This window comes from Aquarana catesbeiana, linkage group LG09 (assembly GCF_042186555.1).
Source record: "Aquarana catesbeiana isolate 2022-GZ linkage group LG09, ASM4218655v1, whole genome shotgun sequence".
NCBI lineage: Eukaryota > Metazoa > Chordata > Amphibia > Anura > Ranidae > Aquarana > Aquarana catesbeiana.
The window spans coordinates 241,653,000-241,673,211 of record NC_133332.1 but is presented as its reverse complement, the minus strand read 5'-3'; the positions used below and the strand labels follow the sequence as shown (position 1 = coordinate 241,673,211).

Below are 20,212 nucleotides of genomic sequence, written 5' to 3'. Positions count from 1 at the left end.
TGCGAGTTTTAGGAAGGAGCCTACATGCCAACATACAACCAAACTTGTAGGTAGAAATGTGCTCCGCTCCAGCGCAGGCTTTTCTCTGCCCTAGAGGTGAGTGCTAAGTTAACAGTCGTCCATGCCGCATCGAGCTTTGCAGTGGGGATCAATTTTGGGTTCTGTTTGTGTTCCTTACTGAGGCGTAGGAATTTCCTCTCTAGCCTATCAATTTCAGCGCGATTGTTCTGGCGTATTTGGGAGGAAATTTGAATAAGTTTACCTCTTATAGTAACTTTGTGGGTGGCCCACAGCGTCTCAGGAGAGACCTTGTGACTATCATTTAGTAGAAAGTACTCTTGCATAGCCTTCTCGATTTCGATCACTCTAATAGGATCGCTAAGGATAGATTCATTAAGCTTCCATCTAAACTCACCCCTTTGGTTAGAGGGAAGAAGGATATGCAGGAAAACTGAAGAATGGTCGGACCAAGCCGAGTCTCTAATGTAGGTTTTAGATGCCAGAGGTACATGCGTAGTGGATATAAGGATATGATCAATCCTTGAAAAAGATTGATACGAGTGGGAAAAGTGAGTATGATCATGTAATGTGGGGTTGATTTCTCTCTAAATATCAACCAGGCCCTGTTGGTAGAATAGTTTGCCGATGCGAGAACTTTGTTTGGGGGGTGGGTGAGACGGTTGCCAAAGGGTCTTTTTTTATCTAGGCCTTGGTCAAAGGCTGTGTTTGAGTCTCCGCCATAAATTATTACACCTTCTAACAGAGGGTTTAGCATTTTGAACATGTTCTGAAAGAAGTGTTCCTGTCCACGATTTGGGGCATAGTAAGATACTGATTAGAAATTTTTTTTTCATCAATGGTCCCTTTAGCAAAAACGAATCGCCCCTTTGGGTCTTTAGATTCAGTTAAGAGCGAGAATTTACAATTTTGTGAAATTAGGATAGCAACCCCCTTGGTTTTATCATCTGCATTTGCTAAGAAAAAGGTAGGGAATTTAGCATGAATGAATGATGGGGAATATGGTTTCGGAAAGTGGGTCTCCTGGAGTAACACAATGTGTGTTTTTTGGGTATGAAACGATTGTAAGATTTTCTTCCGTTTGGAGAATTCAAACCTTGAGCATTTTGGGGAACTACACGCAGCGTAGGCATAGGGTGTGTAAACTTAGCCATGGAGACTAAGAATGGTAGAAATCATGATCTCACAGTCATTTACCGACCGCCAATTCATGCTGGGTTTGGTGGGAACCTGTTGAAGTGGAAGGGATTCCAGGCCACCAAAGATACGTTCCACTAGTCTGATCTTTAAAAAAGAAGCATGGTTAGAAAGATTGGAAAAGAGTAGAGATAGCAAGAATAAAAGAGAAGAACATTCCGTAGAATGTTTACGCTGGGGGAGGAGAGGTGGAGCTCTACTATAGAGGGGGCATTCCTGTGGTGGAAAATCAGAAAATCCAAGCTTCCGAAACAGGAGGAGGGGCATGAGTACCGCCCCAACAACTGGGTTTCCCTATGAAAATAGAAAATTATAATAAGGTCAATAGCCTACTATTTTTCCAATCTAGCTTTGGCTAGACGGGTAGTGGTTTGGGATTCTCTGAGCATAGCAGGAAGTTCATCCTCTTTGTCACTGATTCTGCTCTCAGTAGCTGTCGTTCGCTCTCTTATTTTTTCTGATCAGGTTGACCTAGTCTTTTAAACCTCCAAAGCGGGCTTGTAAGTTGTTAACAGAGGCTGTGCATTTGTTAACAGCCCTCAGGTTAGCTGCAAGGGTCAGCTGTTCATCCTCCTCTTCCCTGGGGTCCTCTGTCTCTTCCAGCTCAGCAGTGTAACTGTCTGTCTGAGCTAACATGGCCGCTGTTCCCTGCTCTATCCTACAGTCCTCCATGTCCTCATTACTGTGCCCTGCATCAGCGTCCAGGTCAGGCCGGCTCGTCTGGTAAGATTTTTCTGTCATTTTCAGCACATAGTAGCGCATGTCTTTGGAGGGATCTCCGGTCCAGTCTTTGGGGTACTTGAGTTGTTTACTCACCCCCTCCTTGGATTTGTCTCCCCCACGAGCCTTCTGTGCAGAGGTCGTAGTGGCGCCATGTTGGAAATCAGGCCGCGAGCCATCTCCTTTGTTTCCCTGGGTCAGCATTGATGTTTTGCAGCCATATAGACGTGCGGAAGGTACAGCGGGTGTTCCCCATAAGTAATAGGGCTAAGCCGGGCGTCTCACTGTGCTGGAAACCGGATTAAATCAGGGTGATGTGCGGGAGCTTTATGTAGAAGCGTCTGCTCACATGCCGCGCTGGCCACCCCCCCCCCCCCCACACACACACTCACTACTTTACATTGTAGCAAAGTGCCATTTATTCATTTATCCAATAAAATATTTACAAAAATGTGAGGGGTGTACATATATATATATATATATATATATATATATATATACACACACACACTTATACATTAGCATTATAATAAACATTAAAAATTACATTGGTGTAGCGGTATAAAGGAGGTGTAAATAACAAAAGGTTTGCAAAGGTTATGGTATAATTTTTAACCCAGCTTGCTGTCATTGGATCAGGAAGTGAGAAGTCCAGCCATTCTCTGTTGGGGAAAAAAACACTTTAGCCATTGATACATTTTTGGAAAGGTGTCTTATTTGTGGCTGTTTTTTTTTTTTTTTCGTACAAAACAGAACGCAACATAAAAGTTGAACATTAAACCAAGCTTCGGTGTAGACCTGTTATTTGTGTATTTTTTTTTTTTTTTATTTCTTTATTTAAGACACAGATACAGGTGAATGTGTAAAAGATATACAAAGGGTTCAAACCTTTAGCCACAGTTGAAGCAAGTCTTTAACATACAGCCAAGGTATTATTATAGTCATTGGAAGTATGTCCAGGCCATTAATAAACAATCATTGTAAAAAAGTCTGTGGCCCTATGACGTGCCAAGGGTCGGAGACCTGATGAATGGCAGACAAACATCCTAGATATATGCAAACATCATCTCTATGGTCCCTGATTTTAGAATTTATGGAACTTATAACATAGGAAAGAATGGGGAGGGGAAAAGGTAAGAAAAAAATCAGGCTAAAGGACTACACTAATACTTCAAGAAATATAAGTAAGAGGTAAGAGCACGGTAAAAGAAAGAAGAAAAAAAAAGAGAGAACATTTTTTTTTTAATTTAAAGATTTTTTAAAATTTTATTTTTTTTTTAAAGATAAGGACAAGGGAGAGGGGTGAGAAGCGTTAGGAGACTGGATAGTCTTTGTGACCCCAAGCTGAATTTCTCCAAAAGATCACAGGTGGTTTTCAACAAATACTTTGACTAAGCTATCCATTTATTAGTATTTGTTGAAAACCACCTGTGATCTTTTGGAGAAATTCAGTATAAATTTAAATTAATGGTCAACCATTGTAAAACAACATGGTTTTAGGATTGGAACACTGCATTTTTTGCACACCGTGGAAGTTAGTGATATTATAGCCTCTTTGTCGTCATCTTGCAGCCTCCACAACCTTTTATACATGGCCACACAGATTGCGTCTGGAATGAAGTATCTGGCCTCCCTGAACTTTGTGCACAGAGACCTGGCCACACGGAACTGCCTGGTGGGTAACAACCACACACTTAAGATAGCAGACTTTGGGATGAGTCGGAACCTATACAGTGGGGACTATTATCGTATCCAGGGCCGAGCGGTGCTCCCAATTCGTTGGATGGCTTGGGAAAGTATTCTCCTAGTATGTCATATTTTGCTTTGCTATCCTAGGTCACAATACATAATTTCTCTTTGATGGATTTGACCTCACCTTCATGCTGATTGTTCCTTTTCTCATTAGGGAAAGTTCACAACCTCCAGTGATGTCTGGGCATTTGGGGTCACACTATGGGAGATGTTTACCCTGTGTAAAGAACAACCATACAGTGTTTTGTCTGATGAGCAGGTGATTGAAAACACAGGCGAATTTTTCAGGGACCAAGGAAGACAGGTAATGATATGGTGTTTCCTAATTAAATTTATAATTGTTATAGATTCAATTTATTTTAGCCATATCAGATGTGTCACTGAAAATGCATTTTGTTGGGACTTGGTTTAGTGGGTTACTGTATATTCTGTGATATCATGATGCCCAAACTGTCATATCTGCTTCCACCGTTTTCTAAATTTCTTGCCATTTTCTAAATCTGGCAAGTTTTTTTTACAGAAAATGTGTAAAAGTGTCCTTCGCGCTACTAAAAATAAATAAATAAGTAACCTAATTCAAAAACAAGTGATTAATAATGTATAAAACCTACAGCAAAACCTAAAAGTGTTCACAATGCACCAAATAAACAAATAGTGAAATAAAGTGATCTCGCGCAGTAATAAACAATCTCTCAAACACTAAGGTGAAAACCGCAAAGGGATACTAAGGTGCAAAAAATGTAAAATCCTCTCAGGGATTAATAAAGTGCAAAATATGCAAACTGTAAAGTGCACAAAATGTATATAAATGTCCCAAAAAGTGAAAAAATTGTTAATGAACAAAGTGCAAAAAAATTGCAAAATAAATGGGAGATCACAAAAGTCAATAGATAAATAACATCCTACCGGGAAAGAGTTAAAAAAATAGATAAAAAATGGAACGGTAAGTTAATGACAATATAAGTCCATAAAGAACTCCACAGATTGCCTCCTGCAATGGTAGTCTCACAGAACTCTCACCTCATATAAATGAAGAAATTCACATCAATGGGTAAGTATGTGCCGGTTCACACAGGGGCGAATTGTCAGGCGACCTAGCTGCCTGACAAGTCGCCTCCCGTTCTGTACTATGGAACCGTTCTAATAGGAGCGACGCAAGTCGCTCCGACTTAGAAAAAGGTTCCTGTAGTATTTTTGGGGCGACTTCAGGCGACTTACATTGACTTCTATACAGAAGTCGTTTTGCAAGTCGCCGCTGAAGTCGTGTGCAGGTCGCCTCGGTGAGGCGACCTGCAAGTCGTGCCGCCCCTGTGTGAACCGGCACTAAGTCTTTCCACAGCATCCTATTGGAACCTTTTCCTGCTCACATACAGTGATTCTGATGTCTTGGACAATACTTCCAACAGTGTATACCCTCCACAGAGATGCCCTAATATGCGGTGTGTAATAGAACACAAAAATGGGGGAATAGAGAAAGAATGCCTCCAATGGTGTAGTAGGTTAAATAAACACAGGGCTACTTTATTAAGGTGCTATTGGGTGGACTCTTACATTTAAAAACAGGCAAAGACAGGTAAAAAAATGGCGTTCTCAGCGCCTTCTCACGTCACTTCCGGTGTGCGTCTGATTCCGGCCACTCCCTACGCGTTACATCACGTCACTTCATCAGGGGAACTGGATTGGTTGTTCAAATGTCCTTTATAAATGGTAAAGACCGGAAGTATTTGAGCGGCCATTTTCTTGTAGTCCGCTCTATAAATGGCATCACGGCCATTTTATAGGTTATCTATATGGCACGCATAGCGGCCATTTTCTTGTGGTTAAACTTCCGCAACAATAAATGGGTATACACTGTTGGAAGAATTGTCCAAGACATCATATTCGCTTTATGTGAGCAGGAAAAAGTTCCAATAGGATGCTGTGGAAAGACTTACTTACCCATTGATGGGAATTTCTTCATTTATATGAGGTGAGAGTTCTGTGAGACTACCATTGCAGGAGGCAATCCGTGGAGTTCTTTATGGACTTATACTGTCATTAACTTGCCGTGCCATTTTTTATCTATTTTTTGAACTTTTTCCCTGTAGGATGTTATTTATCTATTGACTTTTGTTATCTCCCATTTATTTTGCAATTTTTTTTGCACTTTGTTCATTAACAATTTTTTCACTTTTTGGGACATTTATATACATTTTGTGCACTTTACAGTTTGCACTTCATATTTTGCACTTTATTAATCCCTGAGGGGATTTTACATTTTTTGCACCTTAGTATCCCTTTGTGGTTTTCACCTTAGTGTTTGAGTGAAGTTTTTTCACAGCCCATCCTCTCAATTCATTACTACAAATCACCAGTGTTTTTGGAACCTTTACGTTCTTGTTCAGTCAGAAAACAATGGTAATGGCAGAAGCAGAGGGGACAGCATTTTTAACGAGGTGGATATTGGAGGGTAGGTTCATGAAATTAAATCCCAGTGAATTTTCATCTTTGGATGACATTGATTTAAATAGCAGTACAATATGTAGTTCTTGGGGGAACTTTTAACCCAATCCAATCCAGGTGTTTAAAAAATCTCACTAGAGTACAGTTGGTCATTAAAAGAGAAATTTGTTTTTGTTTTTTAAATCATACTTACCTACTGTCCCTCGCCAGCTGTAAGACTGAGAACTGAGCAATCAAAGACCACTGATTACTCAGTTCTCAGTGCTCCATGAGCTGGTGACTATCAGTTACTGTTGTTTGCTCTAAGAGCTTGCTGAGAGGCTGAGCCAGGTGTCGGTCGAGGTTCCTGGGTGGATCCCAACCGTATGGTCCTGGTCTTTCCCCAGCCTGGACCGGATCTGTGACATCAGCTGGCAGCGGGCTTCAGCCCGGTATCCGCTGTAAAACGTGTCATGCCCCGTACACACGAGCACAGTCCCGCTCAAGCTTGCCTTGCATACACAACTTTTGCATCTCTGAACTTTCGACCGTCAAGAATGCGGTGACGTACAACACTACGACGAGCTGAGAAAATGAAGTTCAATGCTTCCGGGCATGCGTCAAATTGTTTCCGAGCATGCGTAGGAATTTTACGCGTCCGAATTTGTACAGATGATCGCCATTTTCGGATAGGAACTTTTCCCGACCGAAAAATAGAGAACATGCTCTCAATCTTTTGTTGGCTGGAATTCCACCAGCAAAAGACCGATGGAGCATACACACAGTCGCATTTTCCAACAAATTTCTCATCAGAGTTTTGCTGGCGGAAATTCCGATCGTGTGTATGCGGCATCACAGTAGTTTTAGATAAACGAACTGCACTCCTGTGAACCATAGGAGAAGTACAGCCAAACGAGCTTTGACTGTACTTCTCCTCTAATACAATTAATTTGGCAATGTATGAGTATGCCTACTGGAAATAGAGAAATTGTTAGAGAATATATGTTTGATTGCTAGAACCATTTATTAATACTAAATCAGATGCTCTTTTTTTAATAGTCCAAAATAAAAAGTATCAGGGAAGAATCCAGTGACAGAATCTCACAATTAGGGTGGGCAAATTATGCTTGAAAGTATAGAAACCCTTTAAGAACCCTTTATAGAAATATAATTTCTCTAATTTATTTATTTCCAGTATTATAGAGCGATCGTGTTATTGGGATATAACAGTTTGCAGAATACATAGAATCATTTGTTTCAAATACTATCACTTGAAGTGTCTCATAAACCAATTATCCCAACACACAAACACATACACTATAAAGCCAGATTAGGGGAAAGCCAAATAACTTACTGGCATATATATTTAAATTGTGTAAATAAAATGTGTATGTGTAGTCTGCATGTGTATTGAATATATGTATCTAAAGGCCACATGGAAAACCTATGATTTTTACTTTATGGTTGTTTATCTGTTCTGATAACAACGTTTTAATAAGTGATTTTCACTTGTGTCTCCAGTATGGAATTCTCCCTAATATAACATAGACAAAAAAATTATACTGGCTTTTTTTACCCTTTTGCTTCTCTCCAAAACTGAAAAGAAAAGATTTTGGCTATACAGTAAGTACAGTTTAAGATTCACTTTAAGAAGTTATGAGAACCATAAGTATCACTCCACTAAGATCCAAGTATAACATGGTTCTGGTATAGTACCTAACTGTTTGTATTTATATACATTTTTATTGATTTGTACCCTAGATCTATCTCTCCCAGACGCCCCTGTGCCCCACCCCCATCTTTGAGCTGATGATGAAATGCTGGAGTAGGGACATAAAGGACCGATCTACGTTTGAGTTGATCCACCACTTTCTGATAGAGCAACTGGATGCCATTGTGTAAACTGCCACTGAACAGTCAACCTGGAAGATGCAGGTTCTTATTGTACCCAACTCATCTGGAGCTATACTGGACAAAGCCTTAGTTTTCTAGATGTAGATGTAGAAGGACCAAGAGACAATGTTCTCCTGTGGCGCTGGTAGACTTCACCGGAAACCTCTACCTGTTCATGGCTTCCTGCTTCCCCAGCAGTTGATGCAACTGATTTTAGGGTGATGAAGCAAGGCGGTGTCTCCCCCAAAGGAGAGCACCCCAGCTGGGATTGAGGACTGGAATTAAGATGTGAGAAGTAGGACAATGTCCCACTAAAGAGTACCACTACATTCTGTGTATGTGTATATAAGTGTACGGGGAGGGGGGGAGACTGAATGTGTGTCCAAATATCAAGTGAGCATATTACCATTACACAGGTCCAGAGGAAATTGTGGTATATTTATTATGCCCTGTTGTGTACATAAACTAAGGGACCGGTATCAGCTTTATGAAACACAGATGGGAAATCTTATGTGATCAATTTTGGATTCTTCTCTGACTGCAGTCAGCCATGATTTAAAGGGCTACTAGTTCCAAAATGTGTACCTTTGTACCTTTGTACTTGTCTTAAGTAACTATAAGGTTACTTTTACATACTCAAAGGACTTTGCTTATCTCTTAGAAGGTGTTAGGACAACAGCAAATAATAGCAATCATTACTAACATTTCCAGTAATTTCCCATAATCCCTTTATTTCTTTCCATTGACTCTTTTTGTGTTCTGTTAATTTTGCCACAGTATAGAAGTTTTGGGATGTTGCCTAATGTCCCACTCCTGAGTTTCTAAATCGGGATAACAATATGTAACTAATGCAGTCCCTTGCGTAAGACGCAAGTAACATTCTTGTTTGTTGTGCCTTAAACTACATTACACTAGCCATTAAAGACTGAATGAACAAGCTTTAGGGGTGGTATTAACACCTAACCCGTATACTTTATTGAACGTTAAATGCTATGAAAGAGTCATATAACATAATTGGACCTAAATTTATGTTTACTCATAGAACTACTATATACTATACGGCTATTGTTTTGCTTTTATTTTAACCCTCTTAATTGTCTGGAAGCCCTAAGGACTGCATTTTTGGCAGTTGTTAAAAGGTGGTTACAAATAGAATGATATATGGACTATAATTTTTATTCAATAACTTGGTAAATATACTCCTATATGTGCAATTCTACACTGGCTCGTCAGATATCAGCTTCCAATATCTAGCCCAAAACAGACTGCACAAAGCTGACATGCCATTGGTAGGCATCATTTGCCACATATTTGAGCTGCTACCATGTTAATAAATGATGAAAAGAAGTAATTATTTTCATATGCCTTTTAGTTTACTAGAATGTCTCTGTTGTATAGGAGAGATAAGAGAATGTTTGTTTTCTGTTTCATACATTTATGTTAAAGCTCTTAAATGCACTCTTACTGTACAGAAAACATAGTTGTTAGACTTATTCCTTCACTCTAATTCATATTAATTGTAGCGTAACAGTTTGCCATTCTAATGCACAACATTGCACAGGTCTCTTTCTGTAAGGCAGTGTGATTCCATGCATTGATTTAGGAACCAGGTGTCATTGTACTGGTCCCAATTGTAAGTGTATCATTGTTTTGGGATCTCATCCTAAGTGTCTGTTTGTTAAAATTCTGGGAACCCAGTGTCAGTGCGCCATTGTACTGGGACCCCAAGTGTCAGTATATAATTGGGACCCAAACAGTGAGTGTGTTATTATACAAGGACCCCACGTGTCAGTGTGTCATATTTCTTGGACCCCGAATGTCAGTGTGTTCTTGTGAAGGGGCCCCCAAGTGTCTCTGTGCCATTGTACAGAACCCCTAAGTGTTAATGTGGCATTACAAGGGATTGCCAAGTGTCAGTGTGTCACTGTACAGGGATCCCAAGTGACAGTGAGTTACCCTGGGACACTAACTTTGGATCCAAAGTGTCATCACGGCATTGTTCTGGAACGCTAAGTGTTGATGTACCATTGTGATGGTAGCCCAAGTGTCATTCTACCACTATCCTAGGACCCTAAATATTGGTGTTCCATTGTTATGAGATGCCAAGTGTTTTTGTGCCATTGTACAGAGATTAAAAGTGTCAGTGTGCCATTATATAGTGACTCCAAATATCAGGATGTTATAGATTAGGGATCCCAAGTGTTGATGTGTTTTCATACAGACACCCCAAGCCATTGTACAAGAACCCCAAGTATCAATGTGTAATTGTACAGGGTCCCCAACAGGGGCTGCTAGTGTTGGTGTGTCAATGTACAATAACCCCAAGTGTTAGTGTGCCATTGTACAGGGGCCCCAAATGTCAGTGTGGCATTGTCCAGGAACTCCAAGTGGCATTGTGTCATTTTACATTGCACGAATATCAGTTTGCCATTGTACACCGATCACCAGTATAAGTGTGCCATTGTAGAAGATTACCAGTTGTCAGAGTGGCACTGTACAGGATAACCACATGTTAATGTGTCACTGTATAGGGACTTGTCATGTCATGAGTGTAACACAGTTGTTAGATAAAAAAGTGTCAGAATGACATTGTTCTGGAGCCCTAGGTGTCGATGTACCATTGATCTGGTAGCTGAAGTCTAAGCGGGCCACTTCCCTAGGACCCTACATATTGGTATAATACTGTTCTGGAATCCCCAAATATTAGTATGTCATTGTTCTGAGACCCTTAGTTGTCCACCTGTTGTTTTTCTAGATCGTAATGATTCAGGAAATAAATTTGCTCCGTGTATGTCCTGCCTAAGTGTCAGTGTGCCACTTAGGACTACAAATGACTGTTTGTCCAACTTTCAGCCTGCTATTGTTCTTGGTTTACTAGGGTCATTGTATTGTCTTCTGGGAGCGAAGGTGTTAAGTGTGTCAGATCTGTTGTATCCAAGGTAATGTTTGATTGTCCTGGGATTTCAAGTGTCAGTTCATCATTGTACTGCAGTCTATGTGCCGGTGTGCCATTTCTCCAAAAGGCGATATACAGTAAAACCTTGGTTTGCTAGCATAATTTGTTCCGTAAACATGCTTGTAATCCAAAGCACTTGTATATCAAAGTGAATTTCCCCATAAGAAATAATGGAAACTCAGATGATTTGTTCCACAACCATTTATTCATAAGTCCTTCAGTTCATAGTCCATATAAAAAGATTATAGCAATGTGATAGGTTGTGTAACCATAACATGTCCATCCACAAATAGAAGCCTCCACAAGGGGATTAGAAGCAAAATCCAGCAGGATCTATAGAGTATAAAAGAGAAGAGAGGCGCTTCGAAGTGTAGCAATATGGTTACATTTAATGAAGGTACATTTAGCAACTCACATGGTTGATGATTAAAAGAGGCACATCTAAGTATGCAAGGACCTGGGGTAAAGCTGTCCACATAGACCATCCTCCGCACCGCTGGCTCTTACCGCAGTCAGTTTGCAATCGTGACCGGGAAGACTACCCTGCACTAGAGTGATTTAAAAGCGAGACTTGAAGCGCTGATGGCGCGCAGTGTGGAAGGGATGATGTTGATGGTGGTCTGGAGGATGCTCTATGTGGACAGCTTTACCCTGAATTCCTGTTTCAATCATCAACCATGTGACTTGATAAATGATGTACCTTCATTAACCGCTTGCCGACCAGCCGCCGCAGTTTTACTGTGGCAAAATGGCACGGGCGGGAGAATTGACGTTATGGTACGGTACCCCCGGAGCCGATGCGAGTGCCCGTTGATCTTGATGACTGCCAGGCTCCCACGATCGCTCGTAACACGGCGAGAACCGGGATCTCTGTGTGTAAACATAGAGGTCCCGGTTCTCTGAGGGGGGAAGTGACAGATCGTCTGTTCATACGAAGTATGAACAGCTATCTGTCATCTGCCCTAGTCAGTCACATCCTCCCTTCAGTTAGTCGCTGTATAAATGCCAATGGTCCCAAAAATGTGTCAAAATTGTCCGATGTGTCCGCCATAATGTCGCAGTCATGATAAAAATCGCAGATCGCCACCATTACGAGTAAAAAAAAATAAATAAATAAAAATGCTATAAATCTATCCCCTATTTTGTAGACGCTATAACTTTTGCGGCACACCAATCAATATACGCTTATTGTGATTTTTATTACCAAAAATATGTAGAAGAATACATATCGGCCTAAACTGAGAAAAAATGTGCTTTTTAAAAAAAAAAAATGGGGATATTTACTATAACAAAAATTGTCGCTCTTCTTTTGTTTATAGCTCAAAAAATAAAAACCGCAGTGGCGATCAAGTACCACCAAAAGAAAGCTCTATTTGTGGGAAAAAAAGGACGTCAATTTTGTTTGGGTACAACGTTGCATGACCGCGCAATTGTCAATTAAATTGAAGCAGTGCCGAATCACAAAAAATGGCCCGGTCATTGAGCAGTCAAATCCTCCGGGGCTGAAGCGGTTAAAAGTAACCATATTGCTACATTTAGAGGGGCCTCTGTTCTGTTTTGTACTCAGTTGTGACGTGACGCTACTTGTATATCAAGACATCGCTTGTATATCAAGTCAAACTTTATTTAAAAATTTTGCTTGTCTTGTAAAATGCTCTTAATTCAAGTTACCCTCAAACCAAGGTTTTACTGTACAACAATTAAATTACAACCAACAAAATGGTACCTGAAAACTAATTCTGAGACCTCACTGAACCTTTGCTTTAAATAACAAAGGACATGGTCAATTGCTGCCTACTTAAGTGTGTATGAGTGAGAGTGTGTTATACCGTATGTGTCTTGTGATAGTAAGGACCAAAAGGTGGGCGAACTTGATAAAATCCTTTAGGGGATCAGCTTGGATGGTCAAGAGAAATATAAAAATGTATATTTCAGTTGTGTGTGTAGTTCCCATTAATTGGATTACTATTTTATTTAACACATTAGTTTTTGCACAACATTACTTGCAATAAATGACACCATTCTGGTGGCATAAGAGTATCTTTCTAATGGCAACAAGGTAATATGGATCTAATTAGTGTGCATTCAGGAATATCTATATTCAGGAATGGCCATTCTAAAGCAGGCTACACATGTTATAATTATTGGTAATTATCATTTCTTTGAAATACAATTTCCTCACACACAGTATAAATGTTAGATTTATTTCCTCTTAAGATTCCATTGCAAAACTAAACATAAGACTACTAATAATTTTGATGGTAAAAGATTGTACAGTAACATATTTATCTATACAGTACAGTAACACCATAATTATATTCGGATGAAGAAGGGTTCCAGTACATTCAAATCCTTGAATCATCCCAGTGTCTCATCGGACACGGCCTAACATGTGTAGCCAGTTAAAGTGGTGAAAACGAAATGCTGTCCTCTATTTTTTTTTTTATGACAATAAAGCTGGTAAACTTAGTAATACCACCCGAGCGATTGCCTGAAGCCTTGGAAACGACTCTTCCTTTTCCAATTTGTTCTAGAAAGTTAGGAGCTGTACTCTGATTCAATGCTTTGACTACTCTCCATACACCCAAAAAACTTGGATAGGTTAACTTCAGTGGGCAATTCTTAAAGCAAGTCTAAAATTTATACCTGAATTAAGCAGGGCATGTAGGGGGTAAAGGAATCCACATAAAATTACCATAGTAAGTTTACATTCAAATGAAAGGAAACCATTTGGGGGGAGAAATGTATAGGCTATTGCCCAACTCTCCTTTTAAAAATTCTAGTTCCTGGAATCATGCTGATCTAGTGGGTTTAACCATTTTTAAATCATTGTTTGGCAACCAGCATGCAGATCAGGAGTTCCTGCTTAACCGGCTGATGGTGTACTTCAGGTCAGTGACTCAGAAAATGCTAGATCCAAATATATCTAGGGAACAAATGGTTTCATTAGGCCATCAGTGGCAGCCGCTCTGTACAGATTTCAGAACATCTGCCCCATGTAGAGTAATAATGCAACCATAAGACTTAACCCTTTTGCTCAGTAGAATTATGGACCATGGAAGTTTAGGCTTGTTTGCCTCTTTCCTGGTACTTCTCAAAGTTTTGATGGCAACATTGGACGTTGTTATTTTTGACAGCCACTTATTTTGTATTTGATTCATCCAGGATGTTCTTATAAAGCAATAAGTGGGTAGAAAAACTAATTGTTGGGTTAGTAATAACAGCTGGTTAGTATAGACATGTCCCTTTGTTGCGTTCAATGCATTCAATTAACAAAAGTAGAAAAAGTTAATTTCTGCAGCTGTCCTGTGGGATAGTTTAGGGCCCTTTGCATTAAAGCAGATCCCCATGATGACCAATTAGATTCTCTGATTTAGGTCGGCCATACACAGTTCGAATTTTGGCTGGTTCAGCAGGGACTGGCCGAGATTCAAACCATGTGTGGGCAGGCTGATTGTCCCCGAGTCAATCCATCTATGTAGTTAGTTTTTTCATGCGATTATAGCAATAATCACTGCGTGTTCTCCCGGCAGGGATGACTCCCCATGCGACCTAACCCCCACCCCATCCCCCGCTGGAGGAACACAATAACTCCATGGAAAGGATTCCCCCATCCCATGCAGGAAAGAAAATCGCACCATCTATGGCCAGCTTTATGGTTCTTGGGTAATACAGGGACAGTTTCATAATGGAAACGTGGAGCGTCCTTCCGTGTGAAATGCGTTAACCTCTCTTCCGTCCCGTCTGTACATCTGTAGTGCTTTTAATACTTGTTATTTCAATAAAGGCATTTTTTTATAAGTGATTTGGAGTGTAGCCATCTAGAACCTTTTTGTTTGGAAGGGTGGATGGAGAGCGCATGATCAACCGCTAACATCAAAGAATGTATAATTTATTCATATATAATGAAATGCAAACAAATGGATAATGGCAATACTACGTTTCATACAAACAGATAACAAAATATGCAATAAAAGGAAAGAATAGGTTAAAAGTAACATATGCCCATGTTAAGGCAAGTGTTTAAAATCGGCTGACGCGTTTCGAGGATAACCTCTAAATCTGAGCCTTGAGAACCAGAGCACAGTCTGTATAGGCCGGTAGGCCAACATGTGTACATAAAAAGGAGTGGCTAGTTGGGAGGTATAGCTTGTGATGAATAGTTAATTATTCTGAGCTCCATACCAGTCCACGTTCAAAACGTTCTACGTGGTATGAAAAAACTATTACAGGGGCAGTGGCGCTGTTCAAAGGTGATAAATTATATGTGAACCCACTGTGCTATTTAATCTAAACAACTCTCCATAAAAGTGCAAAGTGCTTCAAGTAGATATAAAATCAATAGTATATAAAAGTGTAAAAAATGAGAATACATGGAAAATAAATAAATATAACAGTGATAATACCCCACATCAAATAATGATATGATGTGATGTGCTAAGAAAAGGGGGGCGACAATGAATAAGAAAAATTAAATTAAAGACAAAAGTGCCCCCATGTGAATACAGAAAAAAATAATTCAAGTTGGTAAATGCCAGAAAATGAAAAAATATATAAATATGTAAAATAAAAAGTGGCAATGGATAATATAAAAAATAAAATAAAATAAAAAAGTCCAAACAAATATACGTGTGTATATGGCTATACACTAAAAATAATAGTCTGTGAGTGATGATCCATGCATACATTCAAAAATAATAGTGACTCTTCAATATTCCCCGCTTTCCTCCACAATTCCCACTTGTGCCCGCACTCACCGGAGCGCCTAACCCCTGCAGGGGTAACAGGCGTATTAGCTGAAATCCAGTAGCGGTGTCCCCTTGTGGCAGATTGCCCCTCAAGTGGGTGCTGTAGCCTTCCACCTCTCCACGGAAGTTTTTCTAAAAATCCCCAGCGGCAGGCGTCCACATAGATACAGGAAAGATGAGCCTCATAGCGTGAATCCGTAGAGTAAAAGGATTTATTGCATAAAAGTTTAAAAACAAAGGAGCTCCAATGCTCCGCTACACAAATGTAACCAACTTCCGTATCATCGGCGTGGTAATGGCTTGCGTTCCACAGCCGACCTAGCAGAAACCGGAAGATCGGAAAGAATGGAAATGACGTATTGCGTACCACGTATGTCCCGCCTTACGTGTTTCGTCACACGGACATCATCTGAGGCGCCTTCTACGTGGTATGTTAACAGTATGTATGTTCTCCTTTAATTGTAAGACTGTGGGGTGGACCTGTCTCCAGGGCTGGATGGGGGAGAGGCTGCAGCCTGTGTACGTCCTAGGGGGAAAGGCAGTCTTGTGCTCTAGGAGGATGGAAGAGGGAGGATATCTCTTCATTATATATGAATAAATTATACATTCTTTGATGTTAGCGGTTGATCACGCGCCCTCCATCCACCCTTCTTCACATAGTCTTCCTCTGACCACCCCGGGGTCAGTTGAGGCAGCGGGACATGCAACACCACCCCATCCAGTTCTTATACAGTCTGCAGTACTACCAATTTACACCTAACACGCCCTCACAAGCCCAGGAGTAATTTTTCCTTGTCCACTTTTTTGTTTGGAGCTTTCCTTTATTGTTACAAGCAAAGTCTGAAACCAATAGGGTTTCTTTCAGTGCCCTTAGGGTGTTCTCACACTGGACATGGTTTTACCAAACCATGTCTGAGCCTAAATTGATGAAGAAATTCGATTTTTTACATTTCTCTATTGGATGCGTTTTAGAGCAGAAAGTAAAAAAATATTGTTTTTTTTTCAAAATTGTTGTTCATTCTTTGTTTCTAGTGCACAAAATAAAACACGCAGAAGTGATCAAATACCACCAAAAGATAGCTCTATTTGTGGGAAAAAAAGGACATCAATTTTTTTTGGGTACAGTCTTGCATGACTGATCAACTATCAGTTAAAGTAACGTCGTGCCATATCGCAAAAATAGCCTGGTCATGAAGGGGGGTGACCTTCCGGAGCTGAAGTGGATAAGGAAGTGTTCTTGGGTATGCTTACATTATTACATCTGAGAGCTAGACCACAGTGATACTGGACACTGATGAACCATGCTCCAAATGGCCTCTTCCAAGTTGTTTTGGGCATGGTACACTTAATTATTACTGGGCATGATTAGAGCAATCGCAATACACAAATTAACCAGTCCAAGAGTGTGAACGGTGTCCAGGTATGATTAAAACTACCAGTACGAGTACACCCTTAGTCATCACAAAAATGCAAAGTCACTGTACAAAGCATGGTAAACTATGTGGTGTCAGTTGCTTAGAAAAACGATCATTTTGCAGATTTTACCATAGGAGCAAAGACAGTTACATAACTACCCTGCAGATAAAACAGCTAAACCATCATGGCTACTACTTTTCTTATAATCCCATTTGTGTCACTATTGAGGAGATGCTGCTTTATCATTGGTCCCCTTAATTACTGCTCCCTAGTTCAAAAAGACCCCCCCCCCCCTTACTGTTGAGATAACTTGTATAACAACTGGAAGACATTTTGTATGTCCCACTTGACTGCTTCAAATCGTTGGGTCGGAATTGCACTTCATACTTCTGCTTTTAGTGGGATACATGTTTGGTTCAAAGCAAAATGATTGGTGTACATTGTACAGTAGTAACACTTACAGCTTCCCAGGGCAAGACCACAATGAAAAAGATTTCTCTTTTTATGCGGGTGAACCTATATAAAGCCTGTGAGTTTGATTAAGGCATTCCTGAAAGTAGCCTAAGATCTTTCATACAAATACAGTAATATTCTAATGTATATTATAGTTTGTTTTCAATAAGTACACATTTTGCATTGGTAAAGTAAAACTGCAGGTTCTGAGCAAAAAAATAAATATTAAGTCATGTAGAACCTTCACTATGTATGAACAACTCTCACTGGCACTCTTGCTGAATGACTGCCAAGGCAGAATCAAGTACAGGGGGTCCCCTAGTTACAAACATCTGACTTACAAACGACTCCTACTTACAAACGGAGGGAGACAACAGGAAGTGAGAGGAAATCTACCCCTAGGAAGGGAAATTCACTTCTGTAAGAGCTATTATGGGGAAAAGGTGCCTCCACTGATGCTTTATCACCAAGGCTTGTTTCCACAACAACCCAAAATTTTCAAAATCCAATTGTCATTGGGACAGAAAGTGAGGTGAAATCTTCTGAACAGGGGCACACACAGCAAAACAAATGTTACAGGGGTGTTAACCCTTCCCTATGCTATCCAAAAAGCTTAAAAATAGTTTTTTTGGCTGGAGCTACACTTAAAAAATGTACCTGTTCCGACTTACAAACAGATTCAACTTAAGAACAAACCTACAGTCCCTAACTTGTTTGTAACCCGGGGACCCCCTGTACATGATAAATAGGATTGAGAGTACAGTATATTGTTTCCAGCAGTCTAATATGACTTTTTTTTGGTTTGAGAATGAAGGACAGACACACTGCTGCATTATTAATTAGGAAGAATGTCCTTGTATATCTATCAAAGATAAAAATATATAAAAAGCAATTACAAGACCAGTAATATTAAATTGATCACATATTACAAACAATGGGGAAAAAAAATTGATTTTCTTTAAAGACATTCTATTGTAAACATGATAAATTTACATGGAGATAGAAGAGTTCCTTCAACCCTTTTGTAAACACAACTATCATTGTAACAATTTTGCTTGGTAGACTCAATCCTGACGATGCACATTGTTCAAGGAGGTTATCGTAGAGTAGAAGTGGCCAACAATTTTTAAATATGTGCACAATGGTTCAGAGACCTCTAAAATATGTCTTTCTCTATAGAGTAAATTGCATGTCCAATAATTTTTAGGACTCCCATCCATAAAATAGGTAGGTATCAACTGACAGGAAAATATTCATTGGGGCCTATTGTATAGCAAAAAAAAAAAATATCTTTGGGGGAGATTTACTAAAACTGGAGCACTTGGAATCTGGTGAAGCTGTGCATGGTAGCCAATCAGCTTCTAACTTCAGCTTGTTCAATTAAGCTTTGAGAATAAAATATGGAAGCTGATTGGTTTCTATGCAGAGAAGCACCAGATTTCGCATGCTTCAGTTTTAATACATCTCCCCTTTTGTCTACCAAAATGAGTCTATGCTCATATGCTAGATTTCAAAATTAAATCCTGATTTGCAAAGATTACAGATGCTCTATTAATGAGTAATAAGAAATGGTTCTTATATTTACTGTGTAGAGTAATACATTACATTTCAATTGGTGTAGGTATGTGACACTAAATGGTGGTAACCAATTGGTGGCTTGTCAATTAATTAGAAAGTATTAAAGTCGTCAAAGCTCCATTGCTTTCTGGTTCACTGCTAAGCTACTGAAATCATCTTTTTTGATTCTGAGAACAATATGGTCGCCTTTACTCCGAGCAAGAGTATGGCAGCCAGCCAAGGGGAGACAAAGCCCCAAGTCTCTCTGGTTATGCTACTATTGCCTTCTCACTTTTGTTATTATTTTATGATATGATTGCTTTTTTTCTTCCACACTGGATTTTGTTTGTTATTGTGTTACACGTGAATGTTGTAAGGTCATTGAAATGATAAAATGCTGTTTTGACCTGGAAATGTGGTGGGCGGGAGGGCAAGGTCTGTGTAATTGCTAATACTGTACTACTGTCACTCTGTAGATAGTTGGGCTTATAACAAAAAAAAAACACTAGCATCAAGAGAAAAAGAATATGGCTGTCGTCTGTGGCAACCAATCAAGGAGAATCTTTCATTTTCTAATCTGCACTCAAGAACTGACAAATGCAGTCTGGTTGTTACGGGAAAACTCCATTTTCTTTTTGAGCTAGTTATCTGTGAGCCCTGATTAATCTTTATTTACCTGTAGCCAGACTGGACTGAAGTGCAATGGAGTCTGTATTGCCGAAATAAATGAGCCTGATATGTGGACATAACTGAGTGTTGTTTTTTTGATCACCTCGTAGCTCTATTGAACAAATTAACTTAGTTCACGAACCTCCTGGTTATTATCATCATACAGCAGGTGTCGGTCTCCCAGCTGGTCTTCTGTCAGCTCCATCCACTTGATACCTGAAGAAGTCAATGCTGAAGTCGATATTTAATCATGTATGGACTCCAGCGTTGTTTTTGAGTATCTTGTAGCTCTATTACGTCGATCAGATAAAAATGAACACGGTAATAACACCATAAACTATGTTATTGAAATTGTATCACATGCTTGGTTCAGGCCAGAGGTAAGGTGGCAGCAGTAAACTAGCTCAGAGGA

The 20,212-nt window shown here is 39.8% G+C and overlaps 1 protein-coding gene across 2 annotated transcripts in view; it reads left to right on the top strand.

The window, feature by feature from the left end:
• Window positions 1-19,880, top strand: part of LOC141108440 (discoidin domain-containing receptor 2-like) — a 311,526-nt gene extending 291,646 nt beyond the window's left edge. For both annotated transcript variants that reach the window (XM_073600047.1, XM_073600046.1), the window contains exons 16-18: window positions 3,508-3,742; window positions 3,842-3,991; window positions 7,870-19,880. In XM_073600047.1, the coding sequence (XP_073456148.1) occupies window positions 3,508-3,742; window positions 3,842-3,991; window positions 7,870-8,010 (526 nt within the window). In that variant the 3' untranslated portion in view covers window positions 8,011-19,880. The remainder of the gene's footprint in view (window positions 1-3,507; window positions 3,743-3,841; window positions 3,992-7,869) is intronic.
• Window positions 19,881-20,212: the final 332 nt, after the last annotated feature.